This window comes from Oncorhynchus mykiss, chromosome 19, assembly GCF_013265735.2.
Source record: "Oncorhynchus mykiss isolate Arlee chromosome 19, USDA_OmykA_1.1, whole genome shotgun sequence".
NCBI lineage: Eukaryota > Metazoa > Chordata > Actinopteri > Salmoniformes > Salmonidae > Oncorhynchus > Oncorhynchus mykiss.
In genome coordinates, this window is record NC_048583.1 from 43,361,223 (window position 1) to 43,387,198 (window position 25,976).

General features: G+C 47.8%; 1 protein-coding gene across 2 annotated transcripts in view; it reads left to right on the plus strand.

Annotated features, from left to right (window-relative positions):
• The window catches only part of LOC110497931 (latent-transforming growth factor beta-binding protein 2), a 160,756-nt gene that overhangs the window by 81,950 nt on the left and 52,830 nt on the right, over positions 1 to 25,976 (plus strand). For both annotated transcript variants that reach the window (XM_036954882.1, XM_036954883.1), the window contains exons 4-8: positions 13,558 to 13,778; positions 14,809 to 14,979; positions 17,129 to 17,332; positions 19,264 to 19,589; positions 22,366 to 22,468. In XM_036954882.1, coding sequence (XP_036810777.1) covers positions 13,558 to 13,778; positions 14,809 to 14,979; positions 17,129 to 17,332; positions 19,264 to 19,589; positions 22,366 to 22,468 — 1,025 coding nt within the window. The remainder of the gene's footprint in view (positions 1 to 13,557; positions 13,779 to 14,808; positions 14,980 to 17,128; positions 17,333 to 19,263; positions 19,590 to 22,365; positions 22,469 to 25,976) is intronic.

Genomic DNA, 25,976 nt, shown 5'->3' on the forward strand with positions numbered 1-25,976 from the left:
TCTCACCTCTACCTGTAGTGTACTCTAACTCTGAGGGGTGAAAGCATAGGATAAAATAGGAGTAAATCCAGAATTAGAAGGTATTTTAATTTGTGAAACGCCTTCCATGCAAACTCAAAACCCAACAATGCAATAATCAATAACAATGTAATACTAGAAAAAAACACAAGAAAAAATAATAAATATGAAGAACACAATAAAGTACTGTAAGTAAGTAAGCAGGATCAGTTCATATACCATATTTACAATGTGCAGGGATACTGGAGTGATGGAGGTAAATATGTACAGGGGTAAGGTGACAGGGATACTAGAGTGATGGAGGTAGATATGTACAGGGGTAAGGTGACTAGGCAACAGGATATAAGATAAACAGAGTAGCAGCAGCTTGTAAGTGCGTGGGTGTGCGTGTGTGTAGAGTCCACATAAATGAACGTGCATATTACTTGTGAATGAGCAGATGATGGAATGAGTGTGTGTGTGTGTGTGTGAGTGTGCAGGGCCCAGTGAGTGTGCATAGAGACAGTGCAACACTAAAAGGTCAATAAGGATACAAGGTTAATTTGTTTTGACAGCAACATGTGTTTCTAACAACTTTATATCATCCATCACACGCATGCACACACACGGCCCCTAAGTATGGCTCTCAGACGTTTGTAATTTCATTTGCTGAGTGGTAAACGTAATTATTATTTGGTCTCACATGAATTCAATCATGAAGTACTCAAAAGCCTAAGGTCTATTGAGGTGGGGGACAGTTCAGTTGGTAATTAGTTGTTAGTTGTTCAGCTGTGTTTTAGCTATGTAGTCCCATTCACAGCTCTCACAGCATTTACACAGAAATCCCAATTCTGATATTTTCTTCACTAATTGCTCTTTTGAACAATCAGATCAGCTCTGAAAAAGATCTGATGTGATTGGTCAAAAGAATAATTAGTGGGGAAGAAAAGATCAGAATTGGGCTGCCTGTCTATACGCAGCCTAAAGGCGTCCGCATGCTTACCAGTCGAAACAGTTTGGAAGAGTTTGTGCATATATTCTAACAACATTTTGTGACGTTTTTGTTTGATTTTGGATACAACATTTCGGAGCCGAAGTCTACGCTCCTTCGTCGGTGATTGGTCAACAGTAGGGATTCTTCAATAAAGTCTACGCTCCTTCGTCGGTGATTGGTCAACAGTAGGGATTCTTCAATAAAGTCTATGCTCCTTCGTCGGTGATTGGTCAACAGTAGGGATTCTTCAATAAAGTCTACGCTCCTTCGTCGGTGATTGGTCAACAGTAGGGATTCGTCAATAAAGTCTACGCTCCTTCGTCGGTGATTGGTCAACAGTAGGGATTCTTCAATAAAGTCTACGCTCCTTCGTCGGTGATTGGTCAACAGTAGGGATTCTTCAATAAAGTCTACGCTCCTTCGTCGGTGATTGGTCAACAGTAGGGATTCTTCAATAAAGTCTACACTCCTTCGTCGGTGATTGGTCAACAGTAGGGATTCTTCAATAAAGTCTACACTCCTTCGTCGGTGATTGGTCAACAGTAGGGATTCTTCAATAAAGTCTACACTCCTTCGTCGGTGATTGGTCAACAGTAGGGATTCTTCAATAAAGTATTTGTTGTCATTCAATGAGAGATGACTCGCTTTCATACACATTTTTACATTGGGAAATACTGCACCAAACATCTTAGAGATGGAAAATTGTACGACTAAGAACTCCTCGGCAAACACGTACAAATGTATGACATATTTCTTGAGTTATCTTAGATTAATTTAGACTATTTTGAGGAAGTGTATACTGGCTATGGCGTCTCAAAATGGACAAACTTTTTCGGCTGCTTTTTTTCTTGTTTTTCAAGCGAATGTCTTTTAAGACCACTCGTTCGGTTCGGCTAGTCGACTTCAGCTAGGTGCCAGCCGAACTGAAGCATGCTGGCGCCTTAAGAGATCCCAGCCTGGTTTATTACTACCAGCCTGGTCCGTGGAGTTCAGGAACACATATCTGTGTGTGAGTGGCGACATGAGACTCAAGCCTGTATTTCTATTTTTGACCATGGAAGGCAAGAGCAAATTCAATACATTTGTTTCAACTAATTCAATCAGTCCTCATTGCTGTCTTTTGTTCTTCATCATCATGATGATAATGTGGCCCTCCCTGTCATGGCAGATACTAATTTAATTAAAATGGAATGGTATAGCATTTTCTACTGAGTGTGGACCCATTGCACTTTTCTGTTTGTGTGAATTCACTGGTTTTACACACCAGCCAAGCTTCTTGGAGAGCGCTATGTTTCCCTTTTGATATCATTTTATACTGAATATTGTTTGTACGGCTCACCTCATGCTTTGAGGAAATAGTTTGCCATTGGGAGCAAAAACATCTGGCTTGGCCCAGGAAGTGAAGTGAGGCAGGCCAGATGTCACACTCAGGAACAGAAAAAAAAACATCATGACCTGGGCTGGGCTGGCAACCGCACCGCCATGCACCTCTCCCCTGCTCCAACACCCGGCTGACTGATGACTGATACAAGCACATCAGGTTTCCCCAATGTCATTTCCTACGGAGAGGGTCTCTAGTAGGGGAGTCAGGAAGGACTGGGTCAACAGCTGTCAGCTAGGTGCATGTTGTCTTTCTGAAGGATGGTTTATATGAGGACCGTTTGTCTCCATTTCTCCTTTTCAATGAGGGTCATGTTACGCTGGCAACAGGAATGTGGTTTGGACTCTCTGAATAGCAACATGCTGAGTCTTGAGCTGCTCAGTACAGCTGAGGCGGTGGGTTTGTAGTTTTTTAAGACAGAGGACCCGGCAGCCAATTTAGTTAGATAGTGTGGAGCAGCAACATCCTAAAAGGACCGACCCAACACCTGACATAAACCATTCACATTTGAAACAGGTATATTGTTAATGAACAGTTATTGTACACTTTTACAGCAATAATAGGGCTATTGCACACTTTACATTACAATGGCTGTTAACATGGCATGATAAGTATAAACATTTGCGTTTCTGATAAGCAATGAAAACACCCCCGAAACGGGAGAAACCAATTACCAGGAGGCGTGTAAATACAATGCTAAACATTTCTAAATAGATTATAAAGGTAACCAGACTGCCATTTGTTCAGTCAATAAAAAGTACAATGTGTGATGGGACTAGTGATGGCATAGGCCTAGCTAATTTAACAAGCATTGTTTGTACCAAACAAACAATTGTTTGGTGAGAAATCGAGGGAAGTTCCCAATGTCATGTGACGCATATTCAGTGTGTGTGTGTTTTATGTGTTCGTGTGTGCCTGACTGAAACCACATATGTAATGAATGTTATTGTGATTTTTAAAAATGTTCTATTTTTTTACCCCCTTTTTCTCCCCAATTTCATGGTATCCAATTGTTAGTAGCTACTATCTTGTCTCAACGCTACAACTCCCGTACGGGCTCAGGAGAGACGATGGCCGAAAGTCATGCGTCCCCCGAAACACAACCCAACCAAGCCACACTGCTTCTTAACACAACGAGCATCGAACCCGGAAGCCAGCCGCACCAATGTGTTCGAGGAAACACCGTGCACCTAGCGACCTGGTCAGCACACACTGCACCCGGCCCGCCACAGGAGTCACTAGTGCGCGATGAGACAAGGATATCCCTACCGGCCAAACCCTCCCTAACCCAGACGATGCTAGGCCAATTGTGCGTCGCCCCATGGACCTCCCGGTCGCGGCCGGCTGTGACAGAGCCTGGGCTTGAACCCAGAGTCTCTGGTTTTACAGAGAGACCACTGCGCCACCCGGGAGGCGAATGTTATTGTTATTCTAAATCAGTGGTTTCATTTCATCCTTCAATAACTTGAAGCGTTGCAGGTGTACAACTGATTCTCTGACTAAGGGCTTGGGTCTGTCTCCTCTCTGTCTTGTGTTGTAGTCTGCAGACCAGTGTGGTCGGTGGGAGACCAGACCAGTGGGATGCAGATGTTTTAAGGGGTGAAGTAATTCCCGTCCGTGGCGTAATGCTGCCCACAGAGCCCAGGTAGAGGAGGTTTGACAGGGAAAGCACGTGCCTGGTCCACTGCTCTCACATGAGCTCAGCTTCTCCCCCGCACACTGCTGCTGTTTGTAATTACACCAAATCAAATGCTCACAGCACAGGCAGCCAGAAGTGTGACCGCTTTGTTCTTCCACCAGATTTGTAATACTTCCTCCAACACTGTTTAACACTCGGGCTGATGCCCACCAGACACTCACACATGCATGCACTCACACACACACACACACACACACACACACACACACACACACACACACACACACACACACACACACACACACACACACACACACACACACACACACACACACACACACACACACACACGTGCAGATGGATCCAAAGGGAAATCATGAGTGTTATTCACCCAATTCCTGGATGCTTTATTTTCTCTTAATCAGTGGTGACTGGTCGTATATTACAAAATGCCTTTTATACTAAACATAATCTTCTATTAATTAGCCATGCACATGCTGCTCTGACCAACAACAGATGTGAGACAGTGGATTACTATAGGACCTAAGTACTGTATAATATTCTTGATTCAATTAAAGCAAAATATGTAAAAAAAATAGGTAGGTAGGTAATGCTATGACCTAAGACAAATATAATGCTATGACCTAAGACAAATATAATGCTATGACCTAAGACAGATATAATGCTATGACCTAAGACAGATATAATGCTATGACCTAAGACAGACATAATGCTATGACCTAAGACAGATATAATGCTATGGTCTAAGACAGGTATAATGCTATGACAAATAATGATGGCGCCAGAGTGGCTGGCTGATGTCTTATCGGTTCAAAACCAAAAATGCCATTTTGTTTGTTTTTTCGCATTTGTTTGTAACTTGTTTTGTACATAATGTTGCTGCTACCATCTCTTATGGCGGAAAAGAGGTTCTGGACATCAGAACTCCGATTACTCACCTCAGATTAGACAAAGAGTTTTTCTTCAATGAGTCGGACGGGAGGGATATACTGCAGACACCCAACCAGATCCCCGTCATTCGCTGGAGAAGGAGACTGAGATTTCGCAGAAAAATATCAGGGTGCCTTGTCAAGACCAGGCGACGAGTGGCTAATCTGCCTCTGCCTTCCATCCTGCTAGCTAATGTTCAATCGCTGGAAAATAAATGGGACGAACTGAAAGCACGTATATCCTACAAACGGGACATTAAAAACTGTAATATCTTATGTTTCACCGAGTCGTGGCTGAACGACGACATTAAGAACATACAGCTGGCGGGTTATACATTCTATCGGCAGGATAGAACAGCAGCCTCTGGTAAGACACGGGGCTGGGGCCTATGCATATATGTAAACAACAGCTGGTGCACAATATCTAAGAAAGTCGAGGTTTTGCTCGCCTATCTACCAAGAGAGTTTTCATCTTTATTTTTTGTAGCTGTCTACATACCACTACAGACCTATGCTGGCACTAAAACCGCACTCAATGAGCTGTATACCGCCATAAGCAAACAGGAAAGAGCTCATCCAGAGGCGGCACTCCTAGTGGCCGGGGACTTTAATGCAGGGAAACTTAAATTACCTAATTTCTATCAGCATGTTAAATGTGCAACCAGAGGGAAAAAAAATCTAGACCACCGTTACTCTACACACACAGACATGTACAAAGCTCTCCCTTGCCCTCCATTTGGCAAATCTGACCGTAATTCTATCCTCCTGATTCCTGTTTCAGTCACTGGCTTTCACATCAGTCACTGGCTTTATCAGTAAGTGCATCGATGACATCGTCCCCACAGTGACTGCACGTACATACCCCAATCAGAAGCCATGGATTACATGCAGCATTCGCACTGAGCTAAAGGGTAGATCTACCGCTTTCAAGGAGCGGGACTCTAACCCGAAAGCTTATAAGAAATCCCGCTATGCCCTCTGACGAACCATCAAACAGGAAAAGCTTCGATACAGGACTAAGATCGAATCGTCGTACACCGACTCCGACGCGCGTCGGATGTGGCAGGGCTTGCAAACTATTACAGACTACAAGCACAGCCAAGAGCTGCCCAGTGACATGAGCTTACCGAACAAGCTAAACTCCTTCTATGCTCGCTTCGAGGCAAGTAACACTGAAACAGTACACTCTCCGCAGCCGATGTGAGTAAGACCTTTAAACAGGTCAACATTCACAAGGCCGCAGGGCCATACGGATTACCAGGATATGTACTGCGAGCATGCGCTGACCAACTGGCAAGTGTCTTCAATGACATTTTCAACCTCTCCCTGTCTGAGGCTGTAATACCAACAAGTTTCAAGCAGACCACCATAGTCCCTGTGCCCAAGAATACTAAGGTAACCTGCTTAAATGACTACCAACCCGTAGCACTCACGTCTGTAGCACTCACGCCATGAAATGCTTTGAAAGGCTGGTCATGGCTCACATCAACACCATTATTCCAGAAACCCTAGACCCACTCCAATTTGCATACCGCACCAACAGATCCACAGATTATGCAATCTCTATTGCACACCACACTGTGCCTTTCACACCAGGACAAAGGAACACATATGTGAGAATGCTATTCATTGACTACAGCTCAGCGTTCAACACCATAGTGCCCTCAATGCTCATCACTAAGCTAAGGACCATGGGACTTGAACACCTCCCTCTGCACTTGGATTCTGGACTTCCTGATGGGCCGCCCACAGGTGGTAATGGTAGGTAACAACACATCTGATCCTCAACACGTGGGCCCCTCATGGGTGCGGGCTCAGTCCCCTCCTGTACTCCCTGTTCACCCATGACTGCATGGCCAGGCACGACTCCAACACCATCATTAAGTTTGCTGATGACACAACAGTGGTAGGCCTGATCACCGACAACGATGAGACAGCCTATAGGGAGGAGGTCAGAGACCTGATTGTGTGGTGCAAGGACAACAACCTCTCCCTGAACGTGATCAAGACTAAGGAGATGATTGTGGACTACAGGACAAGGAGGACTGAGCGCGCCCCCATTCTCATCGACGAGGTTGTAGTGGAGCAGGTTGAGAACTTCAAGTTCCTTGGCGTCCACGTCACCAACAAACTAACATGGTCCAAGCACACCAAGACAGTCGTGAAGAGGGCCTGACAAAACCTACTCCCCCTCAGGAGACTGAAAAGATTTGGCATGAATCCTCAGATCCTCAAAAGGTTTTACAGCTGCACCATCGAGAGCATCCTGATGGGTTGCATCACTGCCTGGTATGGCAACTGCTCGGCCTCCGACCGCAAGGCACTACAGAGGGTAGTGCGAACGGCCCAGTACATCACTGGGGCCAAGCTTCCTGCCATCCAGGACCTCTATACCATGCGGTGTCAGAGGATGGCCCTAAAAATTGTCCGACTCCAAGTCATAAGACTCCTGAACATCTAATCAAATGGCTATCTAGACTTTTTGCATTACCCTCCCTCCCCCTCTTTTACACCGCTGCTACTCTCTGTTGTTATCATCTATGCTTAGTCACTTTAATAACTCTACCTACATGTACATATTACCTCAACTAACCGGTGCCCCCACACATTGACTCTGTACCGGTACCCCCCTGTATATAGTCTCGCTATTGTTATTTTACTGCAGCTCTTCATTTTTTTGTTATTATTGTCTCTTACTTTTTGGGGGGTATTTTCTTAAAACTGCATTGTTGGTTACAGACTTGTACGTAAGCATTCCACTGTAAGGTCTAATATCTGTTGTATTCGGTGCATGTGACAAATAACATTTGATTTTACCTAAGACAGACATAATGCAATGACCTAAGACAGACACAAATCAAATCAAACTTTATTTGCCACATGCACCGAATACAACAAGTGTAGACTTTACCAGTGCATGTCATGTATTGTCATGTTGTGTCTTGTTTCTGTCCTTTCCCTTCACCCTGTCTCCCTCTGCTGGTCGTTATTAGGTTACCTTTTCTCCCCCTCTTTCCCCCAGCTGTTCCTTGTCTCCTCCTAACTACCTCGTCACCCCTTTTCCCACCTGTTCCCTTTTTCCCTCTGATTAGTCCTCTATATCTCTCTCTGTTTTTGTTTCTGTCTTTGTCGGATTCTTGTTTGTGTTATTCATGCCTGAACCAGACTATCGTCATGTTTGCTGCAACCTTGTCCTGTCCTGTCGGAATCTGCCGGTCCATCTGAGCCTACCTATGTTTTGTTATTAAAGAAGCTCTGTTTACGTTAATTCGCTTTTGGGTCCTCATTCACGCACAGTAACAGAAGAATCCGACCAAGAATGGACCCAGCGACTTCGGATCCTCTCCACTCAGCCGTCGAGATCCAGGGAGCGATGCTAGGCAGACACGAGCAGGAATTGTCTGCTGCTCGACATGCCGTTGAGACCCTGGCCACCCAAGTCTCCAACCTCACAGAACAGGTTCACCATCTCCGCCTCGATCCACCGGCCACTTCCAGGGCTTTCGAATCTCCGGAGCCCAGAATCAATAACCCGCCGTGTTACTCTGGGGAGCCCACTGAATGCCGCTCGTTCCTCACCCAGTGTGATATTGTGTTTTCTCTCCAGCCCAACACTTACTCCAGGAGCACTGCTCGTGTCGCCTACGTCATATCCCTCCTTACTGGACGGGCTCGTGAGTGGGGCACGGCAATCTGGGAGGCAAGGGCTGAGTGTACTAACCAGTATCAGGACTTTAAGGAGGAGATGATACGGGTTTTTGATCGATCTGTTTTTGGGGAGGAGGCTTCCAGGGCCCTGTCTTCCCTATGTCAAGGTAATCGATCCATAACAGACTACTCTATTGAGTTTCGCACTCTTGCTGCCTCCAGTGGCTGGAACGAGCCGGCTTTGCTCGCTCGTTTTCTGGAGGGTCTCCGCGCAGAGGTAAAGGATGAGATTCTCTCCCGGGAGGTTCCTTCCAGCGTGGATTCCTTGATTGAACTCGCTATTCGCATTGAGCGACGGGTTGATCTTCGTCACCGAGCTCGTGGAAAGGAGCTTGCGTTCTCCGTTGCCCCCCTCTCCGCATCACTACCATCTTCCTCTGCCGGCTCGGGTGCTGAGCCTATGCAGCTGGGAGGTATCCGCATCTCGACTAAGGAGAGGGAACGGAGAATCACCAACCGCCTCTGTCTCTATTGCGGTTCTGCTGGTCATTTTGTCACTTCATGTCCAGTAAAAGCCAGAGCTCATCAGTAAGCGGAGGGCTACTGGTGAGCGCTACTACTCCTGTCTCTCCTTCAAGATCCTGCACTACCTTGTCGGTCCATCTACGCTGGACCGGTTCGTCAGCTTCCTGCAGTGCCTTAATAGACTCTGGGGCGGAGGGCTGTTTTATGGACGAGACCTGGGCTCGGGAACATGACATTCCTCTCAGACAGTTAAGGGAGTCCACGGCCTTGTTCGCCCTGGATGGTAGTCCTCTCCCCAGGATTCAGCGTGAGACGCTACCTTTAACCCTCACTGTTTCTGGTAATCATAGCGAAACCATTTCTTTTTTAATTTTTCGTTCACCTTTTACACCTGTTGTTTTGGGCCATCCCTGGCTAGTTTGTCATAATCCTTCCATTAATTGGTCTAGTAATTCTATCCTCTCCTGGAACGTCTCTTGTCATGTGAAATGTTTAATGTCTGCTATCCCTCCTGTTTCCTCTGTCTCTTCTTCACAGGAGGAGCCTGGTGATTTGACAGGGGTGCCGGAGGAATATCACGATCTGCGCACGGTGTTCAGTCGGTCCAGGGCCACCTCTCTTCCTCCACACCGGTCGTATGATTGTAGTATTGATCTCCTTCCGGGAACCACTCCCCCCCGGGGTAGACTATACTCTCTGTCGGCTCCCGAACGTAAGGCTCTCGAAGATTATTTGTCTGTAGCTCTTGCCGCCGGTACCATAGTCCCCTCCTCCTCTCCCGCCGGAGCGGGGTTTTTTTTTGTTAAGAAGAAGGACGGGTCCCTGCGCCCCTGCATAGATTATCGAGGGCTGAATGACATAACAGTGAAGAATCGTTATCCGCTTCCTCTTATGTCTTCAGCCTTCGAGATCCTGCAGGGAGCCAGGTTTTTCACTAAGTTGGACCTTCGTAACGCTTACCATCTCGTGCGCATCAGGGAGGGGGACGAGTGGAAGACGGCGTTTAACACTCCGTTAGGGCACTTTGAATACCGGGTTCTTCCTTTCGGCCTCGCTAACGCTCCAGCTGTCTTTCAGGCATTAGTCAATGATGTCCTGAGAGACATGCTGAACATCTTTGTTTTCGTTTACCTTGACGATATCCTGATTTTTTCACCGTCACTCCAGATTCATGTTCAGCACGTTCGACGTGTCCTCCAGCGCCTTTTAGAGAATTGTCTTTTTGTGAAGGCTGAGAAGTGCTCTTTTCATGCCTCCTCCGTCACATTTCTCGGTTCTGTTATTTCCGCTGAAGGCATTAAGATGGATCCCGCTAAGGTCCAAGCTGTCATTGATTGGCCCGTCCCTAAGTCACGCGTCGAGCTGCAGCGCTTTCTCGGCTTCGCGAACTTCTATCGTCGTTTCATCCGTAATTTCGGTCAGGTGGCAGCTCCTCTCACAGCCCTTACTTCTGTCAAGACGTGCTTTAAGTGGTCCGTTTCCGCCCAGGGAGCTTTTGATCTCCTCAAGAATCGTTTTACATCCGCACCTATCCTTGTTACACCTGACGTCACTAGACAGTTCGTTGTCGAGGTTGACGCGTCAGAGGTGGGCGTGGGAGCCATTCTTTCTCAGCGCTCCCTCTCTGACGACAAGGTCCACCCTTGCGCGTATTTTTCTCATCGCCTGTCGCCGTCGGAACGTAACTATGATGTGGGAAACCGCGAACTGCTCGCCATCCGCTTAGCCCTAGGCGAATGGCGACAGTGGTTGGAGGGGGCGACCGTTCCTTTTGTCGTTTGGACTGACCATAGGAACCTTGAGTACATCCGTTCTGCCAAACGACTTAATGCGCGTCAGGCGCGTTGGGCGCTGTTTTTCGCTCGTTTCGAGTTTGTGATTTCTTATCGTCCGGGCTCTAAGAACACCAAGCCTGATGCTTTATCTCGTCTCTTCAGTTCTTCAGTAGCCTCCACTGACCCCGAGGGGATTCTCCCTGAGGGGCGTGTTGTCGGGTTGACTGTCTGGGGAATTGAGAGGCAGGTAAAGCAAGCACTCACTCAAACTCCGTCGCCGCGCGCTTGTCCTAGGAACCTTCTTTTCGTTCCCGTTCCTACTCGTCTGGCCGTTCTTCAGTGGGCTCACTCTGCCAAGTTAGCCGGCCACCCTGGCGTTCGGGGTACGCTTGCTTCCATTCGCCAGCGTTTTTGGTGGCCCACCCGGGAGCATGACACGTTTCGCTTCGTGGCTGCTTGTTCGGTCTGCGCGCAGACTAAGTCCGGTAACTCCCCTCCTGCCGGCCGTCTCAGGCCGCTTCCCATTCCCTCTCGACCGTGGTCTCACATCGCCTTAGATTTTGTCACCGGACTGCCTTCGTCAGCGGGGAAGACTGTTATTCTTACGGTTGTCGACAGGTTCTCTATTGCGGCTCATTTTATTCCCCTTGCTAAGCTTCCTTCTGCTAAAGAGACGGCACAAATCATCATCGAGAATGTTTTCAGAATTCATGGCCTTCCGTCAGACGTCGTTTCGGACAGAGGTCCGCAATTCACGTCTCAATTTTGGAGGGAGTTTTGCCGTTTGATTGGGGCTTCCGTCAGTCTCTCTTCCGGCTTTCACCCCCAGTCTAACGGTCAAGCAGAACGGGCCAATCAGACTATTGGTCGCATCTTACGCAGTCTTTCTTTTCGCAACCCTGCGTCTTGGTCAGAACAGCTCCCCTGGGCAGAATACGCCCACAACTCGCTTCCTTCGTCTGCGACCGGGCTATCTCCTTTTCAGAGTAGCCTCGGGTACCAGCCTCCGCTGTTCTCATCTCAGTTCGCCGAGTCCAGCGTCCCCTCCGCTCAGGCTTTTGTCCAACGTTGCGAGCGCACCTGGAAGAGGGTCAGGTCTGCACTTTGCCGTTATAGGGCGCAGACTGTGAGAGCTGCTAATAAGCGTAGAAATAAGAGTCCTAGATATTGTCGCGGTCAGAGAGTTTGGCTCTCCACTCAGAACCTTCCCCTTAAGACCGCTTCTCGCAAGTTGACCCCGCGGTTCATTGGTCCGTTCCGTATTTCTCGGATCATTAATCCTGTCGCAGTGCGACTTCTTCTTCCGCGATATCTTCGTCGCGTCCACCCGGTCTTCCATGTCTCCTGTGTCAAGCCCGTTCTTCGCGCCCCCGCTCGTCTTCCCCCCCCCCCCCCCCCCCATCCTTGTCGAGGGCGCACCCATCTACAGGGTCCGTAGGATTTTGGACATGCGTCCTCGGGGCCGTGGTCATCAGTACCTAGTAGATTGGGAGGGGTACGGTCCTGAGGAGAGGAGTTGGGTTCCCTCTCGGGACGTGCTGGACCGTGCGCTGATCGATGATTTCCTCCGTTGCCGCCAGGTTTCCTCCTCGAGTGCGCCAGGAGGCGCTCGGTGAGTGGGGGGGTACTGTCATGTATTGTCATGTTGTGTCTTGTTTCTGTCCTTTCCCTTCACCCTGTCTCCCTCTGCTGGTCGTTATTAGGTTACCTTTTCTCCCCCTCTTTCCCCCAGCTGTTCCTTGTCTCCTCCTAACTACCTCGTCACCCCTTTTCCCACCTGTTCCCTTTTTCCCTCTGATTAGTCCTCTATATCTCTCTCTGTTTTTGTTTCTGTCTTTGTCGGATTCTTGTTTGTGTTATTCATGCCTGAACCAGACTATCGTCATGTTTGCTGCAACCTTGTCCTGTCCTGTCGGAATCTGCCGGTCCATCTGAGCCTACCTATGTTTTGTTATTAAAGAAGCTCTGTTTACGTTAATTCGCTTTTGGGTCCTCATTCACGCACCGTAACAGTGCAGTTCAAGAAGAAGAAAATATTTACCAAGTAGGCTAAAATATAAAGTAATAATAAAAAGTAACACAATAAGAATAACAATAACGAGGCTATATACAGGACACACCGGTACTGAGTCAGTGTGCAGGGGTACAGGCCAGTTGAGGTAATCTGTACATGTAGGTGGGGGCGATAACAGACATAATGCAATGACCGAAGACAGACATAATGCTATAACCAAAGACAGACATAATGCTATGACCAAAGACAGACATAATGCTATGACCGAAGACAGACATAATGCTATGACCAAAGACAGACATAATGCTATGACCAAAGACAGACATAATGCTATGACCAAAGACAGACATAACGCTATGACCTAAGACAGACATAATGCTATGACCAAAGACAGACATAATGCTATGACCAAAGACAGACATAATGCTATGACCAAAGACAGACATAATGCTATGACCAAAGACAGACATAACGCTATGACCTAAGACAGACATAACACAAATACAGTAGGACGTTATGTTTAACATGTTGACCATGTGTAAGTGGCGGTGTTCTGTATGTGGTTTGTGTTTGTTTAGTGACTGCTGTTGAGAGAGAGTTTTAAAGGATCTGGTGTCATCTGTCTTGTTACCAGGACCCAGGTGAGGCGAGGACCAGCCGACTCTTCGTCTCCCCAGCAGACTGGGACGTCTCGCACAGTCAAACGATACCCATCATCCACTGGCCCCATCACCTCCAACGCCCTGCCCAATGGCAACGGACATGACAATGGGAAGGGGAATGGTCGTAACGGCCACAGACCCACCACCAATGTCCACACCGACAGACAAGTCAACGATGCAGTGGCGCCAGCAGGTAATGACCAGAAAAGACAAAAAGAGTTTCATCCAGTCGATACCACTGTTCTTTATTTCTTTATTACCCTGCTTTCTAACAAAGTTAAAACAAATATACCCTACGGTATGCAGGACACACACACACACACACACACATTTTTTTCCCGCACCATTGGTTAGAGCCTGTAAGTAAGCATTTCACTGTAAGGTCTGTACATGTAGGTGGGGGCGATGACAGACATAATGCTATGACTGAAGGGTCCACTGTAAGGTAACCTGTTGTATTCGGCGCACGTGACAAATAAACTTTGATTTGATTTGCCACATACACACACAGTGAATTTCTGTCTTCACTGAATGGAACATTAGATTTGGGGGGGGAGTGGTGTTGGCTCCGTCCCGGGCTCCCCTCCCTCCCTGTGGTTTTCATCACATGAGCAACAGACGTTTGATATCCGCTCTCTGCTCTGGAGTGTCTGCAGTGTTCAATCACTGGACAGCCGTGCTCCCTCCCTTAGGACCCAGAGAGGGAGGTGGGAAGAAGGGGGAGGCACCACGGTCCTCATTGTCACCTCAGCCCCATGACAGGCTGCACCCTGACATAACCCTCCCCCCCACCACCAGAAACTTCCAGAAACCCCTCCAACCCTCTCAGATCAGAACAGAGCCCTCTGTGATGCTGTCTGCTGTCTAAGTTTCTCTTGTTTTTCCCTGCTACTAGGGCAACGGTGTTGAACAGCTTCCCACCATTACAGGTTTACTCACACATCTAGAACACCTTTTCCCAATAATAAAGGCTTGGAGGACAGGCATCCTCTCAGCTGTACAGTTCCATTGCCAAGGCACTGACACATACACACTCACGCATAAACAAACACACACACGCCCAAACACACACACTCATATTAACCTCCCCTTCTGTTGGGCTAGCCAGGCAGCAGGGCCAGAGATTGTCTGTCTGTCTGTCTGTGGCTCGTTAAGAATGCAGCTCTTCTCCAGCGCAACGCTGCTCCTGCTCACCCAGGTCTCTGTGTGTCGCTGTGCTCCAGGAGCCAACCTTACCTCCAACCTGGACCGCATCAAAATCGTCTTCACCCCCATGGTGTGTCGGAGGGTGTGCAGTGGCGGCCGCTGCTACAACAACTGTGAGAAGGGTGACACCACCACCGTCTACAGTGAGAACCAGCACCAGCCACCCAAGACCCAGGGCTTCAGACTCTGTGAGTTCCCCCTTTTCTTGTCTCTCTCTCTCTCTCTCTCTCTCCCTCTCTCTCTCCCCCCCCCCCCCCCCCCCCCACTGTCTGAATGTAGTCCAGGGGAAAGAGGGGATCCTGATAGGTAAACCCATTCCCACTGCGGCACTGTCAACACTGAATAGCAGGCAGTCAGGGAGAGAGAGGGGACAAAGTGGGGGAGATTATGCATGGTCGGGAACAGTGTGACAGAGAGAGAGATGGGCAGAGGGGAGAGAGCGAGGGGGAGGGGAGAGCAGATTAAGAGCAGGTCTCCCTGCCCATTGTGTTGCAGGGCTCAGTGGAGGGGGTTAAGCTGACCACACACGTGGAAGCGGCGCTCTCACGCTCCCAACACTTAGCACAGTCTTTTTGTGCTTTACGTCTCGCTCTCAGCGCCACTGTTAACCATTTAACGTGCTCACTGGGAGCGATGGAGGGAAGGAAATAGAGAGAAAGAGAGGGAGTAACCGCGTGAACAGGATTTTATAGGGATTACATTAAAGCTGCCATTTATCCACAGGCTTTGCTACAAACTCACACAGGAGAGTAGTCTCCCTCCCTGTCTCTCCATGGTGGGGGAGAACAATAACCAATGCTGGGGTTCCGGCCCTGTTTCCATAGTGTTCCCCTCAGCCCCTACCACACAACTAAGGCTCACAGTAATCACTCAAACTGATTAGAAGTGAAGAGCGCCCATATCAAATACACACACCGCCGCCGCCCCACACTTAACACACTAAGCTCCTCCTGGGAGGAACTGGCTGAGTTCTGAATAGATAAACAGATTGTTTTGCAGATTTATGCTCCCATTAATAGGTTTTGGGAAAATGTTAACTTACTCCAAACACTTCAATGGCTTGGCAGAGAAATTTCACAATGCATTCCTTGGAACTTCTGGGTGATCCTGAGAAGTAGTTTGTTTTTATGTTTGATTTTATTTTAAAGAAATCTCTGACCATTAAAACATCTGTAAAAAGACTCTGTTAAAGGAAATTTCTCGACATCCAAGCTGGCATTTTGTTGTTGCTGAAGTGCGTGTTCCTCAAGGAATGTCAAGTGGACAGCGAACAGTTATGTCATGTTGTTATGTTCCCAATGTGGGGCAGTAAAAACTAGGTGGATAACATCATTACACTGTTGGGCTCCCTGGATTCACAACATTGAACAGTTATTCTAAACCCTGACATTACTGGGACAAGAGACTTAGAGAAGCCATTTAACAATGCATTTCAAAGACATCCGTGGTGGTGTGTGGCATGGGCCTGAATTGTATCTTCCTATCTGTCTGGTAGGTAGAGGTTGGGTAAGAGGAAAAAGTCAGGTTGTTGTCTAGGAATAATTCCTGCTCCATGCTGAGGTTAACTAGGGCTAGGCTGAAGTTGAAGTTGACTGAGACTGTGTCTGCGGTGAGGCTGAGACTGTGTCTGCGGCGAGGCTGAGACTGTGTCTGCGGCGAGGCTGAGACTGTGTCTGCGGCGAGGCTGAGACTGTGTCTGCGGCGAGGCTGAGACTGTGTCTGCGGCGAGGCTGAGACTGTGTCTGTGGCGAGGCTGAGACTGTGTTTGCGGCGAGGCTGAGACTGTGTCTGCGGCGAGTCTGAGGCTGAGACTGTGTCTGCGGCGAGGCTGAGACTGTGTCTGCGGCGAGGCTGAGACTGTCTGCGGCGAGGCTGAGACTGTGACTGCGGCGAGGCTGAGACTGTGTCTGCGGCGAGGCTGAGGCTGTGTCTGCGTCGAGGCTGAGACTGTGTCTGCGGCGAGGTTGAGACTGTGTCTGCGGCGAGGCTGAGACTGTGTCTGCGGCGAGGCTGAGACTGTGTCTGCGGCGAGGCTGAGACTGTGTCTGCGGCGAGGCTGAGACTGTGTCTGCGGCGAGACTGAGACTGTGTCTGCGGCGAGGCTGAGACTGTGTCTGCGGCGAGGCTGAGACTGTGTCTGCGGCGAGGCTGAGTCTGTGTCTGCGGCGAGGCTGAGACTGTGTCTGCGGCGAGACTGTGTCTGTCGTGGGTGATGTTGATTTTCATTTTGTGTATGGGTATAAGCATAAATCAACTAATTAAAGCTGGCGGTTTCTTACACTAACTAACCTTTCTCTTTGGTAATGACCTTGGTCTCTCTTGCTCTCTCTCCTGCAGTCTTCTGTCAGATCCCCTGTCTGAATGGTGGGCGCTGCATTGGCAGGGACCAGTGCTGGTGCCCATCAAACTCGACAGGGAAGTTCTGCCACCTCCCGGCCCCCCCTTCTGCCAGACCAACCCTCAGCCGGAAGGACGGCAGCCTGGCCGGACTTAACTCCTCATCCCATTCCATGTACACCCTGCCGCTGTCCAATCAACAAGGTAATCACCTAGCCATCTGTCTGGCTGGCTCGATGGAACACAAGGACACAGTCTCTGGCCAGGTCTCCAGGGCCTCCCCAGCCCGGTCTTCTGTAGACACACTGTTTCCTCCAGTTCTGCTCATTTTACTGCTGTCCTTTATAAATTGAATTAATCATACCCTCTCAACTGTTCTGGTTCTGTTTGAACTAACTCAGGTTTATTTGTTGATGTGCAACGGCCCATTAGTAACTGTGCCGTAATCTACCTTTGCGAAGCAGCAGTGAATGGATTCTCAGTAGAATATGTAATGGGGTGTTTTGAGGATAGTGCTCCATCTATCAACAGAAGACCCTATAGTGAATGAGAAACAGATCATGCCCTAACCAGTGCCATGAAGAGCAGCAAAATGAACAGCCAGCGGGGTGCTGTGGGATTATTTAAAATGTCCTTGAAGAGGTAGGGTTTAAGATGTTTTCGGAAGATGGGCAGAGACTATGCTGTCCTAGGTTCAGGGGGAAGCTGGTTCCACCATTGGGGTGCCAGGACAGGGAAGCACTTGGACTGGGCTGAGCGGGAGTTGCCCTCCTATAGGGGTGGGAGGGCCAAGAGACCAGAGGTGGCAGAACGGTGTACTCGGGTTTGAGCAGAGGCTGAAGGTAGGTAGGGACAGTTCTTGTTGCTGCTCCGTAGGCAAGTAACATGGTCTTGTAGTGGATGCAAGCTTCGACTGGAAGCCAGTGGAGTGTGCAGAGGAGCGGGGTGACATGGGAGAATTATGGAAGGTTGAACACCAGGCAGCCTGCAGCTTTCTTGATAAGAAGCAGGGGTTTGATGGCACAAGTGGGGAGCCCAGCCATAAGCGAGTTGCAGTAGTCCAGATGAGAGATGACAAATGCCTGGATTAGGTTCTGCTCTGTTTCCTGTGTGAAGTAGGGTCGAATGTTGTAGAGCATGAATCTGCAGGAGCGGGTCACTGCTTTGATGCTTGCAGAGAATGACAAGGTGTTGTCCTGGGTCACGCCAAGGTTCTTTACACTCTGGGAGGGGGATACCAAGAAGTTGTCAACTGTGATGGAGAGGTCTTGCAGCAGGCAGGCCTTCCCCAGGAGGAAGAGCAGCTCCGTCTTGTCGTGATTGAGCTTGAGCTGGTGGGCCAACATTCAAGTTGATATATCTGCCAGGCACGCAGAGATCTGTGTCGCCACCTGAGTTTCAGAAGGGGGGAAGGGGAAAGGTAGTTTATTGCAGAGCCGACTGATTTGGTGTATAGAAAGAAGACAAGAGGTCCTAGAACTGTGCCCTGAGGGACACCAGTAGTGAGAGTACAGACCACCTGGTAGGAGCGGACTGCCAGGTAGGATGCAATCCAAGAGTGTGCAGAACCTGAGACCCCCAGCTCTGAGAGGGTAGAGAGGATAATCTGATGGTTCACGGTATCGAAGGCAGCAGATAGATCTAGGAGGATAAGAACCTAGAAGAGAGAGCCAGCTTTGACTGGTTAGGGTCAAGAAGATAGTTTTGAGAGAGATTGCGAGAGAGTTGGTCAGAGACAGCACGCTCAAGTGTTTTGGAGAGAAAAGAAAGAAGGGATACCGGTCTGTAGTTTCTGACTTCAGAGGGGTCGAGTGTTGGTTTCTTGAGGAGGTGGGCTATATGATCACATTGGTAATAGATCAGTTGATGTATTACATGTGAGGCACAGCTGAGTGAGCATACATTTACATAATTAGATTTTTATTTTTATTTTACTGGCTGATGGTACCTGCATCTGATGGTCAGTCTCAGCAGAGGGAGAGAGCAGCAGACTGATGTTTTGCCTCTCAACGTCTCTCCACTCTCCCTGTCCTCCACTCCATGTCCATCCAGCCTGGGTTCAAGGTGTTTCTGCTGGTGTGATGGTAGAGAGTTTTGCCTGACTGACTGTGCTGTGCGTTTTGTGTACTGTCCAGTCTCTCTACATCCGTCCCTGGTGAATGTCCACATCCAGCACCCCCATGAGGCTGAGGTCCAGATCCACCAGGTAGCCCGGGTCAAGCTTGGCCAGAGACCCCCCGCAGCCGAGGGGGGTCACTCTATACAGCAGCGCTCCCAACCTGGCCATGGCAACGGCAATGGGCATGAGCATGGGCACTCCAATGGAAACGGACACGGGAATGGGAATGGCCACGGAAACGGACACACCTTAGCCAACGGGAACGGCAGCAGCAACTCCAGACCCCACACTCGGCAGAACGGATATGTGGGAAGGTGCTTCCAAGAGACCGTCGATGGACAGGTACAGTGCTCTGAGTGAAGTACACTGAACACAGTAAATTATAGTTGATGATGATCCTAGCTAGGGCTGTGGAGGCCATGACATTTTGTCAGCCGTTAACTGTCATACAAATAACTGCCGGTCTCACGGTAATTGATCCTTAATTAATAAAACGCGTTTAGTATCTGCGGGCTTTCACGCATAGCCTACAAGCCACTGATGCGGACCTTTGGAACATCTACATTTTAAAAAGTCTAATAAATGTATTTAATATAGCCTACACCTGTACAATAAATACATTATTTATTTTAGGCAGGTCTAAAGAAATGATGATATGAAGAAAATGTTGTTTATTTCAGAAGAACAGATTAGCGTATTCTGAGTTGTCCTTATGTTAGGGCCTGACATGACTGTGGGCAGACAAGATTTGCTAAGATTTCCCGTACCATTATTTTATAATAAGAATAATACAATTGAACATAGCTGAATAAAATAGAAAGGATATTTTGTCCAAACGTTTTTCGAGGGAGTATGCACATGCGCCTATTCTGTGTCAAGCGATTAACAAAGTCACAATTTGAAACAGGTCCTCCTATATGCTTGATTTATAATTATTTATGCAACTTTTTAATTGAGATTCAAACCTTAGGCTATATGTTTTGAATTCTAATGCATTGTAAGGCTGCATGATGCGACTCTAATGATGATTTGAAAATAGGCTACGCTAACAGTTAGTTGTGATACACACCTTATATAGGCCTATGGGCAAGGCTACATGATGCGTGTCACTATGATTCTCACTCATCAGACTATTCTCAATGTAATCTTGTCTTTAAATACAGTATACTAAATAATATATGTGTGAAATTAGTTTTGGTTTAGAATGGGCCGTTATCATGCACCTGTCGGAACAAGAGCAGGGGAAAAAAGACATGTCATCAGTATGCACTTGAATAGCGAATGGAGGATGCTAGGATGCTAATAGCGAATGGAGGATGCTAGGATTCTAATAGCGAATGGAGGATGCTAGGATGCTAATAGCGAATGGAGGATGCTAGGATGCTAATAGCGAATGGTAGGCTACTCTGGTGTAAAGCAAACCAATGTGCTAATATTAGGAAAGTTGAGAAATAAATATAGTAGGCCTTAATAGAGGCCATCAAAACTGTGTTTTCTCATGCAATTGGATAGTATAGCCAATAGAAATGTTGCATAACATGGGTTTATAAGAACACTTATTTCATTCCGTTCATCAACCAGCTATGAGGAGCTGGCTCTCGCTCCACAACAGGTGATCCTTTTCTACTCAAACTCTGAATGCAAGAACTCTTAAGTGTTTGATTTTCAATTGCATTTGCATTGACATCAGAGTGATTAGAGGGACAGTAGAGCCCTGAGTACCAGGCCATTAGTGACTGGCTGTTAGCAAGTTTGGTAGACTACTAATGACCATCAGTGGCATCAGAATGCAGTTTTGGAGAAGCCTAGTTACCATGACTGGTTATACGGTCAGGATGTTTGCCTAGTCTTTGAGGTGAAGACCAAGTTTGGCTTCTGTGTGTTTTACCGTTTGTGCCGCAGGGCAGCATACCTACTTTCCCTCCTCTGTCTGTCTGGTAGAAGCTGCCTATGTTCTAATTTATCCTGCATTCAGGATTTATGAGTTGTCAACACATTGGTCATCTCATGTTCCCCTCCCAACACACACAGGCGTGTTAGAAGTTAGTTATGAGTTAGGCCTGAAATGAAGGGAAAAGGAAGGAGACTGAAATCCACTACTTGCCTCAAAGACAAGGCGAACTGCTACACCCACAATGCATCTCCTTCACACTCTCTCACACACACAGAGTAAATAAAGACAGAGCAGTGGTGGCCAGTAGAGGAAGAAATTGGAGGACAGGCTCTTTGGAATGGAATGATTGGAAAGGTATCAAACTCATGGAAACCATATGTTTGCGATACCGTTCCATTCCAGCCATTACCATGAGCCGTTACTCAGATTTCTAACTCCACTGGCTGCCACTGGTAATTAGAGTTCCTCACGGAGGTCCTGTACAGGCAGCATCTGTTGGCTAGGCTGTAAGAGATGCTCCTTCCTTCTGTGTTTCCAACCCTAACGGTAGTTTCCTCTGTAGAGCTGCTGCCAGGCCAGTGTTGGGCTATGTGATATCTGCTGCTGGACACAGAGCAGAGGAGCAGAGGGAGAGTATGTTTGTGCTGGAGGGGATCTCTCATTGTCTATGCCATGTCTTCATCCTGCGGTTGCTTACTGGTTTTCCTCAAATAAGATCTCTGTTTGGTCTTGACTGACTTTGCCAGTGCCCTAGTTAGGTGTTCCATAGCAATGTGTCCTTATCTTTTCTTCCCAAAGATCTTTGAGGCACCATTTGCCAGGCAGTGAGGTTTGATAATAATCTCTCCAAAATTAGCCAAGCTCCTTAAACAAACCATGCCAGCAGCAGCAGCAGCATTAGAGCTATTTGTGGATCAGCCTGATTATGTCCTCTGCTGCTGTCTAACCAGTCTCAGGTGTGTTCTGTTCAGCTCACTCTGTCCTCTTTCCGATGGGAAGACTCACACACTACTACACACCCATGCATACACACACAGCACACACACAATCCAATTAAACACACACAAACACACACACACACACACACACACACACAGGTATTACACACACACAAATACAGTGACGTTAAGCAACATACTATCAAATGAAGTGGAAAAGGAAGGTGTCAGTGATGTGTCCTGTGTTGTGTGAGTGTGTTGAGATGTGTGTGTGTTGTCATTGCAGTGTGGGAAGCCTCTTCCTGGCCTGACCAAACAGGATGACTGCTGTGGAAGTGTGGGAGCCTCATGGGGCCTGAACAAGTGCACAGAGTGTCCAACCAAACCAGGTGAGTCCCCTCACATACTGAACACACTGAACCACTGAACCTCCTCTAGTGCTTTACCTTGTGTTATATATTTGTTATGATGTGTTAATGTAGCTAAACATCTCCTTTTACTTCATTCATAAACACAATGTATCTCGGAGAATAACAGTCAATTACTTTAACATGGGGTGATAATTCAGGATGATTGCTGATTTGTGTATTCCAGATTAGAAGGATTGTGCCTCGACTCCATTGGCATTACTTGTCGTCTTATTATAAAATTAAGCAGTTTTCAATTCTATTAAAAAAAAACACGGCACCAAATGAAAACACATTTAGCATGAATAACAGCGGCTGGCAGGCTGACTCTCCCTCTCCTACTTTAAGTAACAGAAGAGAATGAACCGCAGTGGTCCCTGACCATAGCTGCCTGGACTGTTGCTGCTGTGTGTTCCATCATTGTGTTTGTAGTAGAAGAGCACTCCTGACCCCTGATGACCCCCCCAAGGACCCCCAAGTGCTGTTACTGGAGCTCTCCAAGGAGGTGTGTGATGGTTGGGAGAGACTGTCCCTGCCCTTCACTGTTAATTCCTATCAGGAAGAGGTCTGGCTGCGGTAGATGTCAATTGCCTGCACAGGGTGCTGTCATAGCCTGTCCCTATTTAGTGTCTGTCTGTCTGTCTGCCGGAGCTCTAATCGCGAGCAGACATCATCTCACTCAGGTCCATTCATCACAAACACAAATCTATTCTTCTCTTCTCTCTGTGCCAGAATCTCTCTCTCTCAAGACCCACATCAGCATCTCTTTTGGATTCCAGATGGTTTCCTCTCCTCTGTCCTTTGAAGTGGGGAGAAACAGAACTATCCCTCCGTTCTCTCATTATGTAGTTGTTTAGGGGCAGCTTGGGCCTCGGTCCCAGGTCACATGCAGAGTCAGATGAGAGAATGAAAGACAAAAAGAGAAGGATGAAGCCACATAGGTCCCATGCTAGTTGGTATACTTTGAAGGACTTAATAGGGAATACTTGGCATTTCTTTCCAGTCTTATTGTTCCCTGTATAGAAATGTGTCCAGAACTCGCTTTAACTGGCTTGATTATACTTTGTATAACTAAAACAAGTGGACAAGCATAAATTAAGAGTAATCATTTTGTCATCCCGTACATCTCTCTGGGACTGGTCAGGTCAGTCAGTTAAAGGCTTGATGACAAGAATCTGTAAGGAAGTAATTTTGTCATGTAAGTCATTGCGGACATCGACGTCTTGCTCCCAGACAAATTAAACAACTTCTTTGCTCGCTTTGAGGACAATACAGTGCCACTGACACGGCCCACTACGAAAGCCTGTGGGCTCTCCTTCACCGTGGCCAACGTGAGTAAAACATTTAAACGTGTTAACCCTCTCAAGACTGCCGGCCCAGACGGCATCCCTAGCCACGTCCGCAGAGCATGCGCAGACCAGCTGGCTGGTGTGTTTACGGACGTATTCAATCAATCCCTATCCCAGTTTGCTGTGCCCACATGCTTCAAGATGGCGACCATTGTTCCTGTTCTCAAAAAGCTAAGGTACAGTAACTGAGCTAAACGACTACCGCCCCCGTAGCACTCACTTCTGGCATCATTAAGTGCTTTGAGAGACTAGTCAAGGATCATATCACCTCCACCCTACATGATACCCTAGACCCACTTCAATTAGCTTACCGCCCCAATAGGTCCGCAGACAACGAAATCGCCATCACACTGCCCTATCCCATCTGGACAATAGGAATACCTATGTGAGAATGCTGTTCACTGACTACAGTTCATCATTTAACACCATAGTACCCTCCAAACTCGTCATCAAGCTGGAGACTCTGGTCTCGACCCCGCCATGTGCAACTGGGTCCTGGACTTTCTGACAGGCCGCCCCCAGGTGGTGAAGGTAGAAAACAACATTTCCACCCCTCTGATCCTCAACACTGGGGCCCCACAAGGGTGCTTTCTCAGCCCTCTCCTCTGTTCTCCCTGTTCACCCATGACTGCGTGGCCATGCACACCTCCAACTCAATCATCAAGTTTGCAGACGACACAACAGTGATTGGCCTGAATGGGAGCATCCCCCCATTTACATCGATGGGACAGTCGTGGAGAAGGTGAAAAGTTTTAAGTTCCTCGGAGTATACATCACAGACAAACTGAAACGGTCCATCCACACAGACAGCGTGGTGAAGAAGGCACAACAGCACCTCTTAATCCTCAGGAGGCTGAAGAAATTTGGCTTGTCACCAAAAACACTCACAAACTTTTACAGATGCACAATCGAGAGCATCCTGTCGGGCTGTATCACCGCCTGGTACAGTAACTGCTCCGCCCACAACTGAAATGCTCTCCAGAGGGTAGTGAGGTCTGCACAATGGATCACAGGGGGCAAACTACCTGCCCTCCAGGACACCTACACCACCCAATGTCACACAAAGGCTAAAAAGATAACCAAGGACAACAACCACCCGAGCCACTGGCTGTTCACCCCACTATCATCCAGAAGGCGAGGTCAGTACAGGTGCATCAAAGCTGGGACCCAGAGACTGAAAAATAGCTTCTATCTCAAGGCCATCAAACTGTTAAACAGCCATCACTAACATTGAGTGGCTGCTGCCTACATACAGTACAGACTCAAATCTCTGGCCACTTTAATACATTTAATAAATTGATTTAATAAAGGTATCACTAGTCACTTTAAATAATGCTACTTTAATAATGTCTACATATCCTACATTACTCATCTCATATGTAAAGTGCCTTGCGAAAGTATTCGGCCCCCTTGAACTTTGCGACCTTTTGCCACAGTTCAGGCTTCAAACATAAAGATATAAAACTGTATTTTTTTGTGAAGAATCAACAACAAGTGGGACACAATCATGAAGTGGAACGACATTTATTGGATATTTCAAACTTTTTTAACAAATCAAAAACTTAACAATTGGGAACTTGAAGCTCTAAACTTGCTCGACTACAGCCCTGTCGATGAGAATGGGGGCGCACTCGGTCCTCCTTTTCCTTTAGTCCACAATCATCTCCTTTGTCTTGAGCACGTTGAGGGAGAGGTTGTTATCCTTGCACCACACTGTCAGGTCTCTGTCCACCTCCCAATAGGCTGTCTCATTGTTGTCGGTGATCAGGCTACCACTGTTGTGTCATCAGCAAACTGAATGATGGTGTTGGAGTCGTGCCTGGCCGTGCAGTCATGAGTTAACAAGGAGTACAGGAGGGGACTGAGCACGCACCCCTGAGAGGCCCCCTGTGTTGAGGATCAGCATGGTGGATGTGTTGTTACCTGCCCTTACCACCTGGGGGCGGCCCGTCAGGAAGTCCAAGATCCAGTTGCAGAGGGAGGTGTTTAGTCCTTAGCTTAGTGATGAGCTTTGAGGGCACTATGGTGTTGAACGCTGAGCTGTAGTCAATGAACAACATTGCCAGTTGGTCAGCGCATGCTCGCAGTACACATCCTTGTAATCCGTCTGGCCCTGCAGCCTTGTGAATGTTGACCTGTTT